General features: G+C 42.7%; 1 protein-coding gene across 1 annotated transcript in view; it reads left to right on the top strand.

Annotated features, from left to right (window-relative positions):
- The window catches only part of LOC105021168 (protoheme IX farnesyltransferase, mitochondrial), a 45,744-nt gene extending 29,707 nt beyond the window's left edge, over window positions 1–16,037 (top strand). The window contains exons 5-7 of the mRNA XM_029120119.2: window positions 5,823–5,893; window positions 12,980–13,212; window positions 14,770–16,037. Of these exons, the coding sequence (XP_028975952.2) occupies window positions 5,823–5,893; window positions 12,980–13,212; window positions 14,770–15,191 (726 nt within the window). The 3' untranslated portion in view covers window positions 15,192–16,037. The remainder of the gene's footprint in view (window positions 1–5,822; window positions 5,894–12,979; window positions 13,213–14,769) is intronic.
- Window positions 16,038–22,413: the final 6,376 nt, after the last annotated feature.

Raw genomic sequence — 22,413 nt, 5'->3', positions numbered from 1 at the left:
CCTATTTACCGACAAACACACACACACACACACACACACGAACACGAACACGTAATTGGCGTAATTGTTAGGTTGTAGCATATGGGACTCTAGGGTTAGGGGGAAGTAATGACATGATGGGGAGAGGGCTGCTAGTGATGTGATCCAGATGAGTCCTCTACAGCTTGAAAGGCCGAGAGGGAGGAAGAAAGAACAATAGAATGGGACCAACTGTTAAATGACGACACACAGGAGGCTTGCTGAGCAGCTATGACATCCACACCAAGCCAGGGCTCTGTAGACACACAGCCGAACTTAGTGTGTGTGTGTGGATGGTTAGGTGTGTGAGTGGTTTCCAAACATCAGGGCTGTGTTCAGCGACACGCTGATCTGCTTTTCGTTGTGCATCTCAACTCCGTTTGCTTGTTATATTGTGGATTTTGTCGTGATGAATAGTTTTGCGTCAGAAATAGTGTTGGGCCTGGGATGACACATCCCACTGACACATCCACACATGTGGACAGGAAGAACACACCGACAGAAAATAATCAGGGAACAATTAAATATAATAGACTTAAGTTATTAACATTGTTTTATAAAAAGTTGCAAAACTACAGTGTTAATTGAGTCCATATATTTTGTGAATCTGGATAATATACTCTTGTAAAAGATTTTAAACAAGGTCTAAAGAAACTGTTAGGCTTATTTATATGATAGGCCATGTATTCTCATTAGGCTAATCCTACATTCATAAAAAGTATTATATCTCTTATATTATCCTATCTTTAAGATCATGCACAAACTAGAATATTAATTTTATACCTATTTGTGATTTCCAAAGCTCTCTTTTCAGGAGACAAATTGACAATCAGAAGTGACGACTTTCCAGCTATAACCTCAATTAACAATTAAAGGCTATGCCATTTTGTCATTTGCCTTAGCCAATGTTAGTTTTTTGTTATAGCCTACAAAATGTATTAGTTCCATGTGAATTTTGTTTTTTTTAAATGTAGTTGTTTGTGGGTCAACTCTGACATCGTCATTCATTTTTGGTTCTCTTATTGAAATTGCTCTATGTGTGAGGTCATGACCACCGCAGAATTAAAATACATTGTTAAACTCTTAGACAAAATTTGAAATATTAGTTTACAAGTTATTTTCTAAAACTTAGTATTATTATTATTATTTTTGGTATGCCTGGTGTGAATTTTCAATTGCAAATGAAAAATAAATGTATTAAAAAAAATATATATATACATATTATATATAATAATAGCGTCACACCTCCCCAACCCTTGTCACCATAAGTTGATACTTAAAAAAATACAAAATGCAATACTGAAAACGTAGCTGCTCCTGTTTGCCCTCAACTTCCGCAGCATTTCTTTCATGAGATGAGAAAAATACTAACACCGTTGTTCCTCAATAGAAGCTTAAGCCTGTGTGGTACATCAACACTGCTACATGTACAAGTACTGATTGTCCAAACAAATCCCACAACCTATATGTAACACTTTGTCAAATAATCATATTGAACAGGTAATCATACCTCCACAAGTCAGGCAAGCAAGCAAAAGGTTTGGTTGTATTGGATAAAACATTTTCAGAGTAGACATATCAGCAAGATCACTGTAATACAATGTAAATATAGATACAGATAGGCATTCAGGAAAAAGAAATCCCCAAATTGTTGACTGAGGAAGACTGAAGTGCTGTTACTAGCTAGTCGCATTGCGGTTTATCACCGCCCATCATCCACACACTATAAGAGAGAACAGAGTTGGGATGCTCAGCAGGTCTGGTTTACACTCCCGGTGTTGTTCACAGGCCTGAAGGGAGCAGAGAGTTAACCACATTGAGGTCCAGCTATGTGGATGTCAGAGTTTTATGTGCAGGTCAGGATGGCCATGTTATTGGAAACAGAAACGATTCTCTTGTGTTTTCGCGTGACCAGTCAGTGTTCCTTTAGAGCTGTTTGCCTGCCTGAGGGCCGGCTCTGCTCTCGCCCCGGCACTGGTTCTCTTACTCCCTCTCCTACACTCTCCCTCTCGCTTTTTCCCCTCGTCCCACGGCCCCTGACCTCCTGACGCGTTTCCTGACCCAGGAAATAGAATCAACACCTCAGCCTGAGCCCCAGGTCCCAGAGCCGAACCGCAGCTGTTCCTAATGCAGGCTGGCTTGGCTCGGCATCGGTCCCCGGCACGGCAGATTGTGGCTCATAGTATTTCCCTTTAAAACACAGTCGATATAGAAAGTCTACACACCCCTTTTAAAATCCCAGGTTTTTGTGATGTAAAAGAATGAGTCAAAGATAAATCATGTCAGAACTTTTTCCACTTTTAATGTGACCTATAATGTGAACAATTCAATTGAAAAACAAACTGAAATCTTCGAGGTGGAAACATTTAAATAACCAATAACCTGGTTGCATAAGAGTGCACACCCTTTAATAACTTCGGATGTGGCTGTGTTCAGAATTAACCAATCACATTCAAACTCATGTTAAATAGAAGTCATTACACACCTGCCATCATTTAAAGTGACTCTGATTAATCACAAATAAAGGTTAGCTGTTCTAGTAGGATTTTCCTGACATTTTCTTAGTTGCATCTCAGAGCAAAAGCCATGGTCCGTAGAGAGCTTTCAAAGCTTCAGAGGGATCTCATTGTTGAAATATACAGTCAGGAGAAGGGTACAAAAGAATTTCCATAGCATTAGATATACCATGGAACACAGTGAAGACAGTAATCATCAAGTGGAGAAAATATGGCACAACAGAGACATTACCAAGAACTGGACGTCCCTCCAAAAGTTATGAAAAGACAAGAAGAAAACTGGTCAGGGAGGCTTCCAAGAGGCCTACAGCCACATTAAAGGAACTGCAGGAATTTCTGGCAAGTACTGGCTGTGTGCTACATGTGTCTCCCAGTCTCCCGTATTCTTCATATTAATGGACTATGGAGAGGGTGGCAAGACGGAAGCATTTTCTTACAAAGAAAAACATCCAAGCCTGGCTGAAGTTTGCCAAAAGAAACATTAAGTCTCCCAAAAGCACGTTGGAAAATGTGTTTTGGTCTGATGAAACCAAGGTTGAATTTTTTGGCCATAATTCCAAAAGTTATGTTTGGCGCAAAAACAACACTGCACATCACTCAAAGAACACCATACCCAGAGTGAAGCATGGTGGTGGCAGCATCATGCTTTGGGGCTGTTTTTCTTCAGCTGGAACCGGGGCCCTAGTCAGGGTGGAGGGAATTATGAACAGTTCCAAATACCAGGCAATTTTGGCACAAAACTTTCAGGCGTCCGTTAGAAAGCTGAAGATGTAGAGGAAGTTCACCTTTCAGCACGACAACAACCCAAAGCACACATCCAAATCCACAAAAGCATGGCTTCACCAGAAGAAGATTAACGTTTTGGAATGGCCCAGCCAGAGCCCAGACCTGAATCCAATTGAACATCTGTGAGTTGATCTGAAGAAGGCTGTGCACCGGAGATGTCCTCGCAATCTTGACAGATTTGGAGCGCTTTTGCAAAGAAGAGTGGGCAAATATTGCCACGTCAAGATGTGCCATGCTAATAGACTTCTACCCAAAAAGTCTGATTGCTGTAATAAAATCAAAAGGTGCTTCAACAAAGTATTAGTTTAAGAGTGTGCACACTTATGCAACCAGGTTATTGTGAGTTTTTTATTTTTCCTCCTCAAAGATTTCAGTTTGTTTTTCAAATGAATTGTTCACATTATAGCTCATTCTTTTACATAACAAGAACCTGGCATTTTAACAGGGGTGTGTAGACTTTTTAAATCCACTGTACATTATCTGTGTTTGAGCTTGTCTGAGTTAATGGGCCAGTAGAATATTTCTGTAGTGTGCACTCCACCCTTCTGGCACTCCGACAAAGCTAATGCAAACATTCAAACAATGCACATTTCTCTAATCGTTTTTTCAAAGCCAAACAGTCCGGTCAGTACCGGTCAGATAAGTGGACCACGGCTGGAGCAGAGCTGGCTTTATATGGAGCGCGAGGAGCTTAACTTATCCCACCACTAAGTTTATCACTTCGGATGGTTGTGGGCTTGTGTTACACACTTCGCTGGCTGCTGGAGGCCCCTGGAACAAAATGAAAGACGTAAATTATCCACCCCAACTGCAGTCTAGACCTCAGGGCCAGAGTTGCCACCTGTTAGACCTACCTGATAGAGCGATTTGGGACATAGATTTGGTCTTTCATAATTTCACTAATGTAAAGAGTCAGAGTTTCCATGCACTCGCTCATCTATCCAAATAGGTTTTCCTGAGTGCGCAGCGTATCATGTCAGGACGATCCATTCACAACAACCAGGCTAAGCAGTGGCACCCTGGTCCAAATGAATGCATATTCTTTTCACTCTTTGCTGTGCAATTGGAGTGGTACTACCCGACACCTTCGGCAAAATGGAAATGTATTCCATATGAAACGTATTTCACCTTTGGAGCATTATAATTTTTGGCGTCCTGTAGATTTTGGAGGATTAGGCGCAAAGTTTGTTTTGGTTATCATTTATTTGGTTTTGGTTACAGAAAAAAAATAAACTTGATGTTCTCTTTTTGTCTGGGCTCTGTGTGAGTGCTCTGGTTTCTTCATTTGGGTACTAGCTCGTGCACACGCACGCACGCACGCACACACACACAGATTAGCTGGTTTCTGGGTTTAAGCGCCCCAGGTGTTCACGTTTTAGCATCTTGGCTGATCTCGTGAGGCCAGTTTGAAGCAGGGATCATAAAACAGAAATAAGTCATTTTTCCACATAACCGTCCCCCAGCACATTTCTTTCAGTCCCTGTGTCGCGATATAAAGGGCTGCTGTTCAGAGATTTGCCAGGGACATGCCTAGAGTTGTACAGTTCCACTGTTGATCTGTGACGAAAGCCTGTATCACTGTATTGTATCTGTGTGTTCAGTTCAATATGATATCATTTAGAACACCACTAGGTTCTGACGGTACCACTGACCAGGGGTCTGTGGGGTGGTGGTACCAGAGAGGTGGTGTCCTGACAGTACCACTGACCAGGGGTCTGTGGGGTGGTGGTACCAGAGAGGTGGTGTCCTGACAGTACCACTGACCAGGGGTCTGTGGGGTGGTGGTACCAGAGAGGTGGTGTCCTGACAGTACCACTGACCAGGGGTCTGTGGGGTGGTGGCAGTGGGCTTCAGATTCAGGCAGGATTATTAGTTACAGAGAAGATCTTGAAAGGCCTTTGTTACAACTCTGAGAGTGGATGGATGGATGTCAGTGTGTCGGTGTGTTCTTCCTGTCCTCTATACCCCTCACTACTGTCCTCACACATCCCTTCCTGTCCCCTCTAATCCCATACTGTCCTCACACATCCCTTCCTGTCCCCTCTAATCCCATACTGTCCCATCTGAATCCCACACTGTCCCCTCTGAACCCACACTGTCCCCTCTGAACCCACACTGTCCCCTCTGAACCCACACTGTCCCCTCTGAACCCACAATGTCCCCTCTGAACCCACAATGTCCCCTCTGAACCCCATACTGTCCCCTCTGAACCCCATACTGTCCCCTCTGAACCCATACTGTCCCCTCTGAACCCATACTGTCCCCTCTGAACCCATACTGTCCCCTCTGAACCCATACTGTCCCCTCTGAACCCATACTGTCCCCTCTGAACCCATACTGTCCTCACTAAACACCTCTCTAAACCCTTCCTGTCTTTACTAAACCCCTCGTCTCCTCTCTAAACCCCTTCAGTCTTTACTAAACCTCTACTCTTCTTTCTAAATCCCTAATGTTCTAAACCCCTACTATTCTCTCTAAACCCTTACTGTCTTCCCTCCACAGTACTTTGAGGTGCCGTTTGACTCCAACATGAACCGCACAAAGAATCGGCCCCTGGTCAGAGGACAGATCAGGTAAACCATTATTCTTCCCAAATGGCACCCTGTCCTATGTAGTTCACTCTCCTTAGGGATCCCTGTCCTATGTAGTTCACTCTCCTTAGGGATCCCTGTCCTATGTAGTTCAATCTCCTTAGGGTTCCCTGTCCTATGTAGTTCACTCTCCTTAGGGATCCCTGTCCTATGTAGTTCAATCTCCTTAGGATTCCCTGTCCTATGTAGTTCACTCTCCTTAGGGATCCCTGTCCTATGTAGTTCACTCTCCTTAGGGATCCCTGTCCTATGTAGTTCAATCTCCTTAGGGTTCCCTGTCCTATGTAGTTCAATCTCCTTAGGGTTCCCTGTCCTATGTAGTTCACTCTCCTTAGGGTTCCCTGTCCTATGTAGTGCAATCTCCTTAGGGTTCCCGGTCCTATGTAGTTCACTCTCCTTAGGATTCCCTGTCCTATGTAGTTCAATCTCCTTAGGGTTCCCTGTCCTATGTAGTTCACTCTCCTTAGGATTCCCTGTCCTATGTAGTTCACTCTCCTTAGGGTTCCCTGTCCTATGTAGTTCACTCTCCTTAGGGTTCCCTGTCCTATGTAGTTCACTCTCCTTAGGGTTCCCAGTCCTATGTAGTTCACTCTCCTTAGGGTTCCCTGTCCTATGTAGTGCAATCTCCTTAGGGTTCCCTGTCCTATGTAGTTCACTCTCCTTAGGATTCCCTGTCCTATGTAGTGCACTCTCCTTAGGGTTCCCTGTCCTATGTAGTTCACTCTCCTTAGGATTCCCTGTCCTATGTAGTTCACTCTCCTTAGGGTTCCCTGTCCTATGTAGTGCACTCTCCTTAGGGTTCCCTGTCCTATGTAGTGCACTCTCCTTAGGGTTCCCTGTCCTATGTAGTGCACTCTCCTTAGGGTTTCCTGTCCTATGTAGTGCACTCTCCTTAGGGTTCCCTGTCCTATGTAGTTCACTCTCCTTAGGATTCCCTGTCCTGTGTAGTGCACTCTCCTTAGGGTTCCCTGTCCTATGTAGTTCACTCTCCTTAGGGTTCCCTGTCCTATGTAGTGCACTCTCCTTAGGGTTCCCTGTCCTATGTAGTGCACTCTCCTTAGGGTTCCCTGTCCTATGTAGTGCACTCTCCTTAGGGTTCCCTGTCCTATGTAGTGCACTCTCCTTAGGGTTCCCTGTCCTATGTAGTGCACTCTCCTTAGGGTTCCCTGTCCTATGTAGTGCACTCTCCTTAGGGTTCTGGTCACGACTGCCCTCGTGCACTCTATAGGTCATGGAGTGGTAACCTTGCTGTCTTTTTGTTTTTGTCCCCCCTGCCTCAGTCACAACAATTCCACACACATGCTGCATATTATCAAGATGGACTTCCTTGACTTGTAACCCTTTGTTTTGACTGAGAACAGGATACCGAAAGCATCATGCTATCATGTAGTTCAGGGGTTTACAACTCTTTTCCTCGAGGGCCAAAACAGTTCTGGTTTTCATCCTCTTCTAACAGGAGACCAATTCAGACTTGACTCCAGGTGATGTCAGTAACTAGCTGGTAGAAACAGGAACCAGAAGCGTTTTGTCCCTCTAGTGGGTTCAGGCCTGGTTTAGGTGATCTGATCTTGTCCGTGTAGTGGGCTATTACCAGCGGCGTAATAGGATCCGGCCACTTGGCGCCACAGCAGCTATGCTATTGCCTATGTCCTCTGATGGAGGGGCCCTGAGAGCAACATGGGTGCATGTTAAATAAATAAAAGACTAGGACTGCGGAGCGCACCACACAATCATATATCCATTTCCACTCTCTTCCCCATTAGTTGTGGTGCCAAGGCCAGGTCGGCCTGACGACTGAAGAGAGTAGTGGAGTAGAGCCAGAAGTCATGCAGGTTGATGCAATATTAAATCAGGAATAGTGCTTCAAGGTATCCAGCTGCTGTTGGCAGGTTGGGAGGCTGCTTTAGGCTGGGTTACCTCGGCTCTGTCTTTCACTCGGTCTCTCTATGTCTCTCTCTCACTTTGTTTCTCTCTCTGTTTCTTTGTCAGTCTGTCTGTCTCTGGATCTATGTGTCTGTCTCTTTTTCTCTCTCTCTCTCTCTCTCTCTCTCTCTCTCTCTCTCTCTCTCTCATTCTCTCTCTCTGCTGTTTAGATGTCTGATAACATGTCTGTTCGGGCTCATTGAACCAGTCGCGTCGTTACGCTTCTCTCGGTCTGACACAGTAAAACGACGCAGCGTGGTTTACTCTCTGTAGTACCACCAGGGTCTCACACAGAAACACAGGCCGTGCCAAGTATGCCTTCGTTGTCTTGGCTCTTACCGGACGGGACCACCTCAGCTCCCTGCCTGTTTGTTTCTCTGACAACAATGGTTGGTGATTTGTTGATGAGGGACAAGATAATTCTGCTAACAGGCCTGGGATCAGTCCATGTTTGGTTTAAAGGCCTTGTTTTGTTCTGGCCATGAACCAAGCTGACACAACTCAGGGCTATCTAAGATGACCCTAACAGCTTGCGATTATGTGTTGTTGAACTTTGACCCCCTCCGCCCTGACACGTTGGTTAAAGGGACACTCCTCGTGTTGACCATTTAGCCGGCCGGCGGTTCTCTAAACAGACGTTGGTGCCGGCACAGCCCGGCTGTTGTTGATGACACAGAGGAGTGTGTCTGACTTGTGGCCCAACATGGACCATCTGGGTGGTCGTAACAGCAAACCCAGTGGCTCCCCTAAATGACCAGAACCAATGTAGTGCACTCTGGAGAAGGGGGGACAATTGGGACACAGATTAAAGCCCCAGTCCTTGTCAGACATGCCCTCTCCATCCAACCTTTCCCTGAGGCTTCTTGGACCGGGGCCAGATTTCGCCTTTAGTAAAATAATAAATATTGCTTAGGAGAGAGAGTAGAGCTTACTGGTGTATATGTATTCAGTGATTATTGAAATCTCATTGACATTGACTCGTTGTGGAGAGGGGTGAGACCGAGGAAGGGGGAGTGAAGGAATGGCGTAAGAAAGGAGAGTGAGGGATGAGACAGAGGGAGGAAAGACTCAACTCAGTGTCGTCTGTCTCCTCCAGCATTTCATTCTCTTTAGTTTGGATCTCGTTTCAGTTGAACATGGAGACATCGCTGTAGTCTTTCTCATTGATCTAATTGGAAAGGCCTGGATGCCTGCCACTCTCCTCCAGCCCCTTCCTTCCTTCCATCCTGCCTGTCTGTCTGTCACCAACCACCCCCTCAAGACACCCCCTCCAGCCCCCCACCCTCATGCCGTTTCCTACATCGTCTCTCTAATCTAAGAATTTAGTCAATTACATTGAGACTCGTGTTACTTTGAGAAATGTTTGGAACTCGATGAATAGTATTAGTGTGGAACTATTATAACTTGGTGTATAACTTTTAGTTTTTTTGCCTTAATTGGTGGAGACTGAGTTTCCTGTGATAGCCAGCCAGCTACAGGGGCTTGGTGTTTAAGGCTGACCACTCAACTGGCTATCAGCGTTACGACTGGACCAAACAACTAAGGCCAAATCACTGACCCCTGCCAGGCTAGAGTACTGTTGCACCTTTTTGACCTTCACAGAGATTACCCAGCCCACACACACCACAACCACATTAAACAGACATGACACCACCAACGGCATTTATATCATACCTCCCAAAAATCCACAGACAGTACAAGCGTTGTTTTTCCCTTCAGAAGGCCTGCTACATTTAGTCAAGATAAGAGGCTCCAAACCACCTGTCTCTAATTTACAGTGTTGTGAATTTGAAACAGCTCTGGACTTGGTTGCTAGCTAGCTGCTTTCAATAAAAGACAGAGGAGAAGGAAGTCTTTATTCGGTTAACAGCGAGGGCCTCTGTGGTTCGTTCTGTTGAGGGGTTTATTCTGGGAGTGGGTAATGCGTATTGCCTCGTAGCCACAGTTTCTTTGTCTTGAAGGGCTACTTTTATCCCCGACAAACGCTTATCAGATGAGCTCTCATCTTAGTCTTGAGGTTGATACTTCAGACTTTTCTTTGCCTTGTCCTGTTCTGCAAATACTTCTCTGATCACGCCAATTGTCAATAGTGAGATTACCTTTAAGAAATATCTCTATATATTTAAATATATTTCTGTATGAAATCAACATTTATTTATTTAATTATTTTCTTACCTCAGTTTAATCCAAGAAATTATCAGGTTTTTCAAAAGCACCAATCATGTTTAGGATATAAGAACATGTCCAAGGCATTGGATGTCCCCCAGAGCACAGTAAAGTCAGTTACTAAGAAATGAAGAGAATATGGCACAACTGTGAATCTGTCAAAAACAGGCTGTCCTCAAAAACTCAGTGTCCGGGTAAGAAAAGCACTAGATGGGGAGTCCACCAAGAGGCTTATGGGAACTATAAAGGAGATACATTGTTCCACAGCTCTGCGGGGAGATTCTGTGCATAGTGCAATAATATCCCGGGCGTTTGATTTGAAATTAAGGAGAACTGTGTTAGGAATACATTTATTGGGCCCCTGATTTGGCTTAAGCATTACTATGGATATCCAATGTGTATGTTATTGTTTTATGGAAGCATGATGGAGAAACCTGGAAAAAAGTATTTAGGGCAAAATACGTAACAGAAGTTATAGGGCCCTAAAAATAGTGTGGAGAGATTATACAACTCCGTTTGCTATGAAGTTGGGACTCTTTATTGCCAGGTTATTTCAAATAGAAATACAATGCAATTATGTGCAAATCATTTATCCCAATATTTAATTGAATATAATACAAAGACGACATATTAAATGTTCAACTGCGAAATGTTATTGTTTTTGGAAAATAAATGCCTGTTTTGAATTTGATGCCAGTAACACTTTTCAAAAAAAGTTGGTACAGGGTCATGTTTACCACTGTGTTGCATCACCTCTTCTTTCAACAACACTCTGTAAGCATTTGGGAACTGAGGAGACCAATTGCTGAAGTTTTGACAGTGACATGTTTTCCCATTGTTACTTTATATAGGATTTCAGCTGCTCAACAGTTCAGGGTCTCCTTTGTCATAGTTTTCATTTCATAATGTGCCAAATGTTTTCAATGGGTGACAAGTCTGGACTGCAGACAGGCCAGTTTAACACCCAGACTCCTTTACTACGGGGCCATGCTGTTGTAATACATGCAGAATGTGCTTTGGCATTGTCTTGCTGAAATTAGCAAGGCCTTCCCATCTATTCTCTTCTCTCTTCCCCTCCCCTCCATCACTGTCCTCCCTCACTTCCTCTTCTATTATCTCCATCTCTTCGTTCCTCTCCTCTCTGCTCTCTCTTATCCTCTGTTCCACTCTGGTCTACTTTCTCCTTCCATGTCCCCTGCTGGCTCTCTACTCTGCACCACTCTGGTCTACTTTCTCCTTCCATGTCCCCTGCTGGCTCTCTACTCTGCACCACTCTGGTCTACTTTCTCCTTCCATGTCCCCTGCTGGCTCTCTACTCTGCACCACTCTGGTCTACTTTCTCCTTCCATGTCCCCTGCTGGCTCTCTACTCTGCACCACTCTGGTCTACTTTCTCCTTCCATGTCCCCTGCTGGCTCTCTACTCTGCACCACTCTGGTCTACTTTCTCCTTCCATGTCCCCTGCTGGCTCTCTACTCTGCACCACTCTGGTCTACTTTCTCCTTCCATGTCCCCTGCTGGCTCTCTACTCTGCACCACTCTGTTCCTCACTATTAAGACTGTCTCTTCCCTGCATGCTTAAGTAATGCATACACTTCATAGAAAAGCGTATAATACATCATTTAATTCAACTTTGAACTAAAGTTGCCTGTCACTCTTGCCCGTGCTCCCCCCTTTCTCTTTTGTTGCAATGGCTTAAATCTCTCCGTCGCCTTCCTGCTAGCAAACACTCTTAAATACTTTGTTTCGCGAAGAAAGAAGGAGCATTGTTTTGAACACGGTCAGGACGTCTGTCTGCGTGGTTCCGCTCGTCTGCACAGAGCGTGTTGGTGTCTCTGACTTGATGACAGTGCAATCTGCGTTTCAAAAATTGCATTAAGAAAATAGCTCAATGCACTAAATACCCGTAAGAACGGTTTTGTACACTTACAAATTATGTGAATGTTGTCAAACAAAACATTTAGATTTTTTTTTTTTTTTTTTTACGTGGCGGGAAAGATTTGGCCATGGTGGGGCGCCACGTTAAAATGAACACAACAGAATCACTGCTTAGGTGATGTGCATGTATGTACCCCCATGCCATCACAGATGCTTGCCTTTGAACTGTGCGCTGATAAGAAGCCAGATGGTCTCTCTCTGCTTTAGTACAGAGGACACACTGTCCATGATTCCCAAAGGGAATTTCACATTTTGATTTGTCAGACCACAGGACAGTTTTCCACTTCGCCTCAATCCATCTAAAAATGAGCTTGGGCTGCGTTTCTGGATCTTGTTTATATATGGTTTCTTCTTTGCATGGTTGAGTTTTAACTAGCATTTTTGGATGCAGTGACATACTGTGTTCACAGACTGTTTTTAATGCAGTGCTGCCTGAGATCCAAAGATCACAGCCATCCAATATTTTTTTGTTGTCCTTGTCCCGTCCATAGAGATTTCTCTGGATTCTCTGAATCTTTTAATGGTATTGTGTAACGTAGATGATGAGATCCCCAAACACTTTGCAATTTTATGTTGAGAAACGTAATTCTTAAATTGTTGCACTATTTGCCTGCAGTCTTTCACAGAGTGATGAACCCCTTTCCATCTTTACTTCTGAATGACTGTTTCTCTCTGGGATGCTCTTTTTATACCCTATCATGTTACTAACCTGTTGCCAACTAAACTACAGTAATTACTTGTGAGATGTCCAGCCAGGTTTATTTTTTGGTATTACGCAACGTTTCCAGTCTTTTTTGTTGCCCCGTCTCAGCTTTTTTGAATTATGTTTCTGGCATCAAATTCAAAGTGGGCATATATTTTTCAAGAAACAATAACATTTCTCAGTTTCAACATTTAATGTTGTATTTTTTTTCCTATTAAATATCGGGTTGAAATGATTGGCACATCTCTTTACATTTCACACAGTCCACCTTTTTTGGAGACAGGGTTGTATACTGTATGCATATTCAGTTTGTTTTTCTCTTTTCTTTCTCTCCTTCAGTCCTCTCCATGCGGTGGGCTTTGCACTAGCCTGTGGGGTCTCTGGCATCAGCCTGCTGTCCCTGGCTGTGAACCCTCTTACCGGGGCCCTGGGGGCCCTCAACATCTTCCTGTACACCTGCTGTTACACCCCCCTGAAGAGACTCAGCATCACCAACACGTGGGTCGGGTCCCTGGTGGGGGCCATCCCTCCCGTCATGGGCTGGACGGCTGCTACAGGGGCGTTGGACCCAGGTACGGGACTGGAGGACACTTGCACATTATTTCTTCCTTTTTTTTTTTCAAGGTCCTATCCCACACATTCAGTCACGATACTTCCCATCTTATGTTTCACTATAAAGCAGTCAGTTTATGACAAGCTGTTCAAACTCAATATGTTGGTTTATGGGGGATTGGGAATAAAATGTTACACCCAAACCTCCAGCTTTGGCCCAAACACCATCTGTGATCTTTTATAAAGTATGCAATGTCCGTATTAGTACTCTGTGTACACTTGATAATGTTGGTTTTCGTACGAGGGACGTTACTCTGATCATCTGGTTCAAATATAACACCTCACAGAGACTCAGCCACTGTCCAGTTAATAGGTGACAGGTTGGTTATGACAGCTTAAAATGCTGTGTCATGTGTTGGATCCCTGTCAAGTTAGCGACGGGACCAGAATGCATTTCAGCATGTTCTATATCCGCATGTCTACAGAACGATGACAAAGTTTTCTACAGTTTCTTTTCATTCCACTGCTATTAGTCTCTGCCCGACCCCCTCAGACCTCTTTCACAACCGTTCAACACAAGAGAGCGGGTATGTTTTTCTAGGGTTGACAAGGACCTCTATGACCAGGCCTGACCCCCGCAACCAACAGCCCGTTATTTACATACTCCATGACCCAGTCCCACGCTTCGCCCGCACGCACACATATATATATACACACACACACACACACACATCTTCACGTGAACCAGACACACACTAGTTTACACTTACTGAGCCAAGTTTCTAGGGCTTGCTGTCAACAAAATGTTATTGATGAATGTTATTGAGCGTGGGAGTGAATGCATGTGAATGCATTAAACACTTCCGCTTGGAGGAAGTTCTGTCTGCGGACCTCTTGATGCAGTGACTGATCTTGTGCAATACAATGACATGAATGCCCTTTATGTAAAAAAGATCCCTCCGACACTGCTTTGTAGAGCTTGGACATAAAATAGTGGGGAGTTTGAAGCAAAGACATAATAATAAATATAATACAAATAATAATAATTCAATGAGAAGGTTATTTCTAAACGGTCAGTAGTTATTTCCATCAGTCCAGAATCTCCTGTGTCGGTACCGCCGGCTCCACTGTAATTCTGATTGATCCGGGCTCTTCTAGTAGAGATGTGCTGCGGACGCCTCTGGCCAAAGTCCTTTCTGCTGCCTCCAGGCCTGTTTTCCTGAGGGATTTGGGCCATGCTGGTGTTTACACAACGCCAGACGAGCTGAGCGAAACCAAAGGAAAAGCCTTATGTGACGCTCTGGGGCAGCTCTGCGGAGTAGCTCTTTGTACCACGCCGCCTGAGCGGGTCTCCTATTCCGCTGGAGCGCTCACGGATGATCCACAACTCAGCGCCTCCGGGCTGTTGGTTGCGCGAAACACACACACACACATACTGGAAGATTCTCCTTTTTCCTTTCCTTTACAAAGACGTGTGTTGTGACACACTTTAGATGTCTGGACACGTGTTTAAAGTAATCGCTGTCAATATCTCCTCTTTTCTCACCCCGCCCCACCCTCCCCCACCCCCCCCACAGGTGCTCTGTTGATGGGTGGCTTCCTGTACTGTTGGCAGTTCCCCCACTTTAACTCCCTGAGCTGGAACCTGCGTGAAGACTACTCCCGAGGGGGCTACCGCATGATGTCCGTCACCCACCCGGCCATGTGTAAGAGGGTGGCCCTGCGCCACAGTCTGGGCCTGGTCGGGGTCTCTGGCCTGGGCCCTGTGTTGGACGTCACCACCTGGACCTTCCCGCTGGTGTCCCTGCCCATCAACCTCTACATCAGTTACCTGGCCTTCCGCTTCTACCAGAAGGGAGATCGCGCCTCCGCCCGCAAACTCTTCTTCTGCAGTCTCTGGCACCTGCCGATGTTGCTGCTGCTGGCGCTCACATGTAAGAAGTCCCGGACCGACCCGGCGGGCGCGGCGAAGACCTTGAGCCTCGCCCCAGCACCTTAGCTAGGATAGCCACGTTTGGAACTCCGCTGTCACATCCGACCTTCAAGGCTCAAAACAAACGGTTGCTACTTTCTCCGCCCTCCCCTTGTTTTGAGCACGGGTGTTCCGTAACACTGTCTCCCTCCTCTGCCGTTGAATCCCGAGAGAGAGCGACCGGCTAGAGACACGCTCCATCACTGACTGCATCTCTCCATGCCCCAAGACAAAGGGGACACGGTTGAAGCAGCATGACTCCAACGGTTGATCAATGAAAACCACATATTTTGTATTCCTGAAATGACTTCAGCGTAATTATTTCAATGTGTGCGTATATTACATATTTATTTGTGTAGGAAAGCTGCCATGGAGTCCCTGCCAATGTTGTTCAAGACTTGTTAATAAGTACATTTGTAAATTGGTCCTAGAGTTTTGCAATTGGGCCGCAGTCTGTAATCTCATGTATTCTATCAACACTGATGGAAAGGAAGACAAACTGGTGGCCACTAATACCACACTGTAATATATATGACATACTAACGTATGTTGATTTGCGTAAATATCTGTTTGTTAATGACCGAAGTAATCTGAGGTGTTTAAATCAATCAAACCACTGAATGGGATATTCTTTGTGTTGTTACTTGACTTTAGCAATTTTTGTTACTTGAAGGTGATGAAACATTATATTCTCATGTTTCTTTTCAGTTTAGCGAATATTTCAGGGGAAATTGTGTGCTGTAAATGTACCGCTTTAACTCTGTTAACGGTTTACCAAAACCAAAAAATCAAAACAACTGTTTACCATTAAAATGCTTGAACTGGTTAAAATTAAACGCCTTGTGATTTAGCCACTTGGTTTGATTCACTTGATTTGTTGTCTTTGTCCGAAGTGTTGTGTCCAAACTTTGTCACATTCACACTTTCAATATGAAATCCACTTAAGAAGCTTTTTAATGATTGTCATCAAGTATTGATTATCGACACTTGGTGTCATTCAAACAAGGCTCTCTGTCCTCAAGCGACCGTTCAGAGCGAGTCGTTGAGGGATCTGACGTAAGATGACAGGGGCGGGTGGTGTCTCAAAGGTTTGAGTAGACTTTCCTCTAGGTAGATCATTGTGCTGGTGCGGCCATAGACTCTGGTAACGTCCAGGTCCTTATAAATCATAGGGTTAGTGGACACCCTTATCCTTTAAGTTAATCACATGAATATCAATATCACCCAATACCTTCTATTTAGCAGAAAACAACCCACACCTGTCACAGTCGCAACACATGGCCCCTTTCCGCTCTTTACCCCTAGTTTTGGTGCTTGGTTACATTTTACACCCAGATCTATTAAACGAGGCTTGTGTCCCACATGCCAAACTATTCCCTATCGAGTGCACTACTTTTGACCGGATACAATACTGACTCCGGTCGAATGTTGTGCGCTATGTAGGGAACGGTGTCCCATTTTGGACCCAATTTCATTCCCTCCCATTCCTTCATTTACAAAGAGGCCTGTGGCCGTGTTATTTGTCCCATGCTCGCTCCTAGAGGACACTGCTGGACGGGCCCGGCGGGATAATGTCCTCCTCGTAAAGGGCCTGGAATGGATACAGTGTTCCATGTCGTAGAGGGGCTGGGCACAGCTGTTACAGTATAGGCTGACAAAAAAACAACCCCGACCTGTTTTCGCCCTCTCTTTCTTCCTCCCTCTCGCTCTTTCCGTCTGTCTGTGTAGATTGAATGTCAGTGGCCAGGCTTCATGGGCTCAGTCAGTGCGGTTGCCCGCCTGTCATGTTTACAACATCCGCTCAGACGAAGGCTGCGTTGACTGGACCTCCTCGATTCCATCCATGTTGAGGCAAGGCGAACTGGCCTTTATCCCTTCCTCCGCAGGCTTTCTCTTGCCCATGTATGTCTCCATGTTCCCTACCATACAGTACACTGGTTAAAGACCAAATCCCAAGGGTCCCTGGTCAAAAGCAGTGCTGTGTATAGGGAATATGGTGCCATTTGGGAAGCAACCTTAGACCTGTTCATTATACTTCATACTGGAGCTCAGGTCAATCCTTATTTTCGTTACCACTGGACCTAAAAACAATCTTTCAGTTATGTCTTACTGTAACTCTTCTACCTCAATGGGACAAACTAGATTAGGCATTTTATACAGGTCTCACCTGTTGCTTAGATGACAAGTGTATAGCTTGGAGTCATATTACCAGGCTGAGATATCTACAGTCCTTTTTCCACCACATGGAGCTGCCTACGGTGATCAACCTGGTCTAGAGACCTCACCTCCTGTCCTGTTAACAGGTAAATATTGTACTGTAAGAATAACATCTCCACTGGACATTACCAGGATATGGGTCTTCAAAAAGCAAATTGCTCTTTTGTCATTGTGGTTTTATAATTCAGTTAATCTCTGTTTCTTTTATGGAATATGGTATGAGTCACATTCATCAAAACATTTAGAATAATTGTATGACCTAGCAGTATATCATCATGACTAATGGGAATTCCTTTTTTTTTGTTTTTTTTATTTTAAAAGTTATGTATGCATAATAATTGAAGGGTGTTTCCCCTGTGTGTTTTGATGTCATCTGTTGTCAAATTATTCAGAGGTTTCACTTTGCTGGCTGATGTTTTTTTTCTTAACCTTACAATGCTAGCTAGCTATTGTTTTCTGCAGTAAACCCTAGTAAATATAAATACTCACAAGTTTAGAAGTAAAATATACGATAATTGCACAGTGGCTTGTATTCAGATCCTTGACAAATTCTCTCATTTTACTGAATTATAAATAGTATATTGAAATGTTATTTGATAATGTATTTAAAACACTAACACTCAAATCAATTAATGTATGGTGACATTGTATTTATGATAGGAAATATTTGTAAGAAAAATAAGAAACTGAAATATGTTGCTTGAATAAGTATTCAGCTCCTGTCCTGTGGAGGTTTCACATTTTCCCAGATGAAACAAATTGCCCTCTCAAGGACACAATTAAATACTATTGGCCTCCACCTGTGAGCAATTACCATTGCTGTCGCATTTTCAGGGTTTAATATTTTTTACAAAAATGTCGAAAGTCTCTTTTGATTGTAACTGTTTTAAAATAAAATATCAAACAGAACAATATTTAAATCTACCAGTTATTTTTAACTATATGTAATATATCAATTATTTCTTGATTTGAATACTGTCTAGGCCTGGTCCTTATTAAGGTCTAGTATTAAACACAAGAATGCACCTGATTCAGAAGTATTGGCTTATCATTGATAGGCATAGTGTTCAGAGGTTTGCCTTGGTCTACTCACTGAACTCTAGGTGCTTTGTTATATGCTGTCTTCAATCCATTTTTACACAGAAGATTTCAGCTAAACATAGAATCAAGATTTCTGTCTCTGTGACCACTGATAACTTCAGAGCAGATTTGAATTAAAGTTGCCAACATCTGCCATTATCAGCTAGCCAGTAAGCTAAAGGATAAAATAAAAATAAAACGGAATGTATCGGAACATGAATAGGCTATGTAAACCTATAGACTTATACTGTATATATTTAAATCATTAAGATCCCAATTAATCTAATCCCTCCTCTGCAGTAAGTATGGTATGACAGAAGTGTCTGCTAAATGTCTTAGTTAATAATAAACAAAAAGATCCACAGAGTCTCTATTGGTTTAATATCTGGGGACTGCAAAGGCTAAACAAACTGAACTTCCTGTCATGTTCCTAGAACCCTTCTGAAACAGTGTGTGCTTTGTGACATAGCTCATTATCTTGCTGGAAGTATCAATGTGACAAAAAGTTGTAGCCATGGAGGGTTGTGTGTTTAGTAACAATGCTCAGATACTGTCCTTTAAATTTCTTGATTGTTATTAAGGGGTCTAACATTCCCCACACCATCACACCACTTCCACCAAACTGTGCTTTGGCACCAGGTAGGGGGCCCATTCTACACATTGACATCAGCGTGATGGCAATGTGAACCAGAATTCATCTGACCGCTGTTTTTACACTCCAAAATAGTCCTCTGTTGGTGATTTGTGGTCCACTGTTGCCGCTATCTTAGGTGGTCTGCTGGAATTTGCCATCTGTGATAATAACCTCTGAGTTGTGCATTATTTGCATTTTAGTAGTCTGACAGTGTTTTTTAAATGAACTTTCTTTTTAGCTATTTTCTACCACAAACTGCCGCTGAGTAAATTTTTTGTAATGCCATTCTCTGTGAACAGAAACAGTTATGCCTGAAAAGGCAAGGAGGGAAAGTGGCACTTAGAATCATAACACGCTCTTAGTTACTGTAGGTCACTTGTTTAGTTCATTCTGCTGTTCAGTCGAACAGTAATTGAATACCTCTGTTTGGTGTGTGTATAGCAGGACATGACGCAACAATTGGTACAATGATGCACTTTGTACATTATCTGTGCGAAGTGTTTAGGGAAACTGTTAGACTACATCTTCCGCGGTTGCTGAATTGATCCATCGCTTCAAAAATTCAGTTTCATGTTATAGGTCTCATTTACACCGACTGACTCATTTACAAGGAGACTGGGTTGGCCAGAGCAGAAAGGGGCCTAACATATTGCTGGCTCCAGCATTTGCCTCTGTGAAGTTACTTAAGGTTTGGGCAGTTTTCGATTTTCGTTTGACTAATCATGACCTCTGTTTCCTACACCCCTAGGAAGTTTAAGATCATCATGAGAAGCATGTGATAATGGTCCTCTAGTTGCCAAAGTTTTTACAAGATCCTTCGTTGGTGAAGCGATTCTCCGCATTCGCACTTGCGCGCAACTGAATAGTAACAGGGTTATTGATTTCGGGATATGAGATATGAGTAGGTCAGATCAGAAGACTATGAGAAATGGCATGTAGCCATCTACGAGAACATCTGGCCTAAACGTATGTACTATCTGTTTTGTATTGCAATCAGGAGCTAGGATTTTACCCTACAGTCCCTTGCTTCGCATTATCTTCATGCCCTCAAAATAATGCAGATAATTTTCTGTCTTCCATTCTAACCAACGTTGTGTTACCAAATGACCAAAATGTAGCTGCTTGTATTATTTGAATAATCGTTTCTATAAGGCCCGAACACCATGCAAATGTTCACTAACATTTACCATCAGAAATTGTATTGATATTTATAGGATCATATTGTTATCGGATTTTCGCCCATCATATCTTTACCTATGCCACGTACTCCTAAACAGCAGCAGCCAGAAAGATATTACCACCTGAATTACTGCACCTCTAGAAGTTTGTTATTTTCCTCCAATCCATCAGACATTTTTCACATCAAAATTGCACGTGTTGGTATACAAATATATTGTGGCAAAAAGCGTGCACACAGTCTAGCCTATCGACAAAATGTAAGTTAATTTACTTGAACTTTAATTATATTTAAATATGATTTAATAGTGTTTGTACGTTTTAATGCAATCATCTCGCTTTTCATTCCAATCGTTTTTTTTTCTTCTTTACTTGGAACAGCAAAGACGCTGGCAAATTGAAGTTCCAAACTTATCAACGGATTTGTTTAGAGGCAAAAGGTTATTCTATTATATTTAACGTGACACAGAAACAAATTATCTAATGGTTAATTTAGTCTGAATATGCTTTTTGGGGGCATCCGGCCTTATTCAATTAGCTCAGTTGAAACAAAATGCCGCCTATTTGGGACGCAATCCATGCTGCACACTATATAACAGATCTGCCTACCCGTAATAGGCCATGGCAATGTCATAATGAAAAATGTAAAATGTTTCTAAGATCCTTTAACCTGAACCAATTTTAAACTGCGATGCACGCTATACACTGTCAAGTATATCCCACTCAGGTTACAAGTAGGCCTACCAGGAGTTATAATTTCAAGAAGATCGTTTGTCCAAGGACAACCAATAAATATGATTTCAGATATCGGTTAGATGTGGTTGGAAGTTAATCTGAACCATTTTGCATGTGTCTACCGTGCGTGTGTTTGCAAAGTAGTTCACATTATTACACCTGTTATTTTATTTTCTGTTTGTCTTTTTTTCCGTTATAAAAGGTTATTCTAAAATCATAGGAATAGAATAGTAAACCTTCCTGAGAGAACAGGTTTAGTTTCACTATAGCCAACCATGCGAATTAGCCTTATGTTTGTTGCTATAGAGCAGTGCTTGGAAGAGGTACTGAAAAAGCTTACACCAGTTTGAATGGCGATTCAGCTTTCCAAAAAATAATATTGATTGACAGACTATTTCTGAAATGTATTTTGTTATAAGGAACATATTCTTACGAGTCAAAATGTGCAGTGATCTATAATAAATATACATTTATGAATGTGCAATCATATCTTTCCCCAAAACCTATTTATTAATCCGTATTATACGTTTAACATTCATATCCTTTAGCGAGTGAAAAAGTATCAACAGGTTGGCCTACACACATGCGTTCAATTCTTAATGAATAGCCACCTTGTCGGCGCTAGCAAAACCTTTGGGGACTTGTTGGCAAACTGGATCGAAAATTCTAGCACGCACCGTTTTCGTTTACTTTTGACATTTCTCTGCGTATTTATATTGAATTTAGGCCAAAGTGGTAATTGCCGTTTACATAATAGTAGCAACCTTGAAAAACTGATTGGCCAAACTCATCTAAGTGCATGCATTTATTTTTATTTTTACAACACTTAAGCCTGTGGAACTGGAATTATTATCTTGTCGTTTTCGATAATGATAATAATATTAATATTAATAAATAGCCTATAATAATAATTATGTCGTCTTCATGTAACTGCTGATTTAATTGGGGTATTGTTATAATTATTTGAATAACATGGATCGTTTTTAATATTAATAATCATATTGTTTCCTGCTGATGTTCACTGTAAAAAAAGTATAATAACGTGTATGCAATATCTCTATATATCTATTTCGTTCCAGTTGAATAAAGCAATATAATCGAAAATATAAATATTGATGTGTAATCATTCATAATTAATATTTGATTAGTTATAGTATATAAATAATGATTTTTGTTGATATTTTATTTGAAATATATAAATAATAAAACTACTTCAGAGATATGTGCTTTGACTGATAAGCATAATAAGTAATGCATCAGAACATTAGGCTGTTTTGACCGAACATCCACCTACTCATTCCGACTCAATCCCATGTGTTATAACGCAGCCTATTACACATTTAAATGCTTCTGTATAAAAGGGAATTGCCCAGCGTGTGGGTACTTCACATAGGCTATGCCACACCA

Source organism: Esox lucius, chromosome 5, assembly GCF_011004845.1.
Source record: "Esox lucius isolate fEsoLuc1 chromosome 5, fEsoLuc1.pri, whole genome shotgun sequence".
In the NCBI taxonomy this organism is placed as follows: domain Eukaryota; kingdom Metazoa; phylum Chordata; class Actinopteri; order Esociformes; family Esocidae; genus Esox; species Esox lucius.
Note: the sequence above shows the minus strand (reverse complement) of the source record. Positions and strands in the feature narration are given on the sequence as shown.